Source organism: Canis lupus, chromosome 17 (assembly GCF_011100685.1).
Source record: "Canis lupus familiaris isolate Mischka breed German Shepherd chromosome 17, alternate assembly UU_Cfam_GSD_1.0, whole genome shotgun sequence".
Taxonomy (NCBI): Eukaryota; Metazoa; Chordata; class Mammalia; order Carnivora; family Canidae; genus Canis; species Canis lupus.
Genome location: NC_049238.1, coordinates 53,428,504 through 53,431,289, shown reverse-complemented (window position 1 = coordinate 53,431,289; position 2,786 = coordinate 53,428,504). Strand labels below are relative to the sequence as shown.

Below are 2,786 nucleotides of genomic sequence, written 5' to 3'. Positions count from 1 at the left end.
GTGACTGAAGAAGACGAAGTCCTTGACCACAGGACATTGGAATGACTCAGAATTAAGTAGGTGTGTGGGCACCTTTCAATCCTAACAACAACCCATGAAATAGTGTTTAGCACCTGCTTTTTATCAATGAGGAAAGGAAGGCTCAGAAAGATTAAGGGACTTTCCTCTGCTAACAAGTAACTGAGCTGGGAATCCAAATAAGGTTTGGATCCAGATCCAATGCAGAACGATCTGTGGGAATGGGGAGGCGGTAGAGATGGAGTAGGAAGTTTGAGCACCCCCTCTAGGGGATGCCTTTAACCCTACCAAGATTTAGGGAAGCTTTGCAGAGGAGGTGACACCTAATATCCATCTACAGGTAGTGATTGGGGCCTTCACAGTTAGCTGCCCTGGGGGTGATCACTGGTGGGCAACTCTAGTGCAGTGCGGAGCCCTGTCTGGACCATGCTCCAGAGGGGCTTGCACTGCCTCTTGGGGACAGATGGATTTCTGCCATTTGGTTTATACTCACATAAGAGTAAATAATAACAGGCAAAGGTACCTGTAAGAATGAAAGAGCAAGTGAAGAGGAGGGAGGAAGGGTCGGCTGGCAGAGTAACGGGTCAGCTTTGGGTTCTATTTCGAGTCCTGTTGGCACTGATGACTTTAGACCTGTTGGTTAATTTTCTGTGGATTACTTTCTTTGTATATGAAAGAAAGATGAAAAATCCTAACCCAACACACAGACTAATGAGAAATTAGAAACGAATGTGCTTGAGAAGTTTTAAAACTTCACACAACAAGGAGCTATCCTCAGCATCGGTATTTGTGAGTGCTGACTGGTGGCTGAATAGGCTGGCAATCATGGTCCAGAGCTATATGCTTTTTGACCAAACATGATGCTTCATGGACTTGTAATGAGGGTCCGGAGTCACCAGATCTCAGAGCTGAGCCAGTGCTGCTGTCTGAAGAGGGTGTATTCAGGGCTGAGGCGTCCAGACTAGTCCCCAGCAACCCTTCCCACTGCCTTCCCCGGGGGAGTCAAGCCACTGGGCAGGAAACAGCACTAAGGACAGGTGTCAGGCACACACCGCCCGCCCTCAGCTGCCTCAGGTGGGCAGGCACAGCACTCAAGGGACTCTGCATACAGTGCTAGCAAGTTCACATGGAGCCAAAGGGCAGAATTTCAGGGGCTCTGTCCCTTCCTTTTTTTTTTTTTTGTAAGATTTAATTTATTTATTCATGAGAGACACAGAAAGAGGCAGGGACTCCCTGAGGGGAGCCTGATGCGGGGCTTGATCCCAGGATCCCGGGATCACAACCGGAGCCAAAGCTCAAGCACTGAGCCACCCCGGAGTGCCCTGGCTCTGTCCCTTCTTGAAAAAGCCTACCCATCCATGGTGTGACCATATCTCCAGTCATCTGAGCCAGCCCTGCAGATAGATGCCTACTGTCCCAGGTAATTATGGCCAGCAGCCCCTTTCACTCTCAAAAGTCTCCCAGTTTGGACGGTGAATTCCAAGGTCACCCTGCCCTTGGGCTCCGGTGGACTAACCCTTGTTTCTGTTTCCTGGCAGGTGCATAGCGTAATGTCCATGTTGTTCTACACTCTGATCACAGCTCTTCTGATCGGCATCCGGGCAGAACCGCATCCAGAGAGCCATGTCCCAGCAGGACACGCCATCCCCCACGCCCACTGGACTAAGCTTCAGCATTCCCTTGACACAGCCCTCCGCAGAGCCCGCAGCGCCCCGGCCGGGGCAATAGCTGCCAGGGTGACAGGGCAGACCCGCAACATCACTGTGGATCCCAAACTCTTTAAAAAGCGGCGACTGCGTTCGCCCCGCGTGCTGTTCAGCACGCACCCCCCACCTGTGGCTGCGGACGCTCAGGACCTGGACCTGGAGGCCGGCAGCACCGCCTCCGTCAACAGGACTCACAGGAGCAAGCGGTCTTCGTCCCACCCTGTCTTCCACCGGGGGGAGTTCTCGGTGTGCGACAGCGTCAGCGTGTGGGTGGGCGACAAGACCACAGCCACCGACATCAAGGGCAAGGAGGTGATGGTGCTGGGAGAGGTGAACATTAACAACAGTGTGTTCAAACAGTACTTCTTTGAGACCAAGTGCCGGGACCCCACCCCCGTGGACAGCGGGTGCAGGGGCATCGACTCCAAGCACTGGAACTCCTACTGCACCACCACCCACACCTTCGTCAAGGCGCTGACCATGGACGGCAAGCAGGCTGCCTGGCGGTTCATCCGGATCGACACGGCCTGCGTGTGCGTGCTCAGCAGGAAGGCCGGGAGACGAGCCTGACCTGCGGGCCGGCCCCCACCCTCCCCGCGCCCCCCTCCACACCCTCCTGGGCCCCTCCCTACCTCAACCTGTAAATTATTTTAAATTATAAGGACTGCATGGTAATTTATAGTTTATACAGTTTTAAAAAATCATTATTTATTAAATTTTTGGAAGCATCCGGGGTGCCGGCGCTCCAGTTCTTTCTCCCAGTGTGACCATGTGCAAGCCCCGGCCGCTGTGCTGTGCGGGTGGACTACCCACAGCGTCCCCTGGCTGTAACTCTCACCCCACCCCAGCCAGCTCTGCAAACTTCAGGGAAATCTGACTGGGTTCACATATTAGCCTAAGCCGGACATAATTAGAAAGGGAAGTCTGCTGGATTGCACTCTGCTCTGCATTCCAGAGCCAAAGCTACCTAAATCCTTGGATTACCTGTCCCACCGCCCCAATGCGTGGGCCTTGATTGCTTTACTTGGGGGAAGTCCATGGAGCCTCAGCAGAAGCAGGTCC

General features: G+C 53.6%; 1 protein-coding gene across 1 annotated transcript; it reads left to right on the top strand.

Moving 5' to 3' along the window:
• Window positions 1-1,568: 1,568 nt before the first annotated feature.
• Window positions 1,569-2,346, top strand: NGF (nerve growth factor). The gene is given in 1 exon segment (NM_001194950.1): window positions 1,569-2,346. A coding segment is annotated over 1 exon segment (726 nt). The 3' UTR covers window positions 2,295-2,346.
• Window positions 2,347-2,786: the final 440 nt, after the last annotated feature.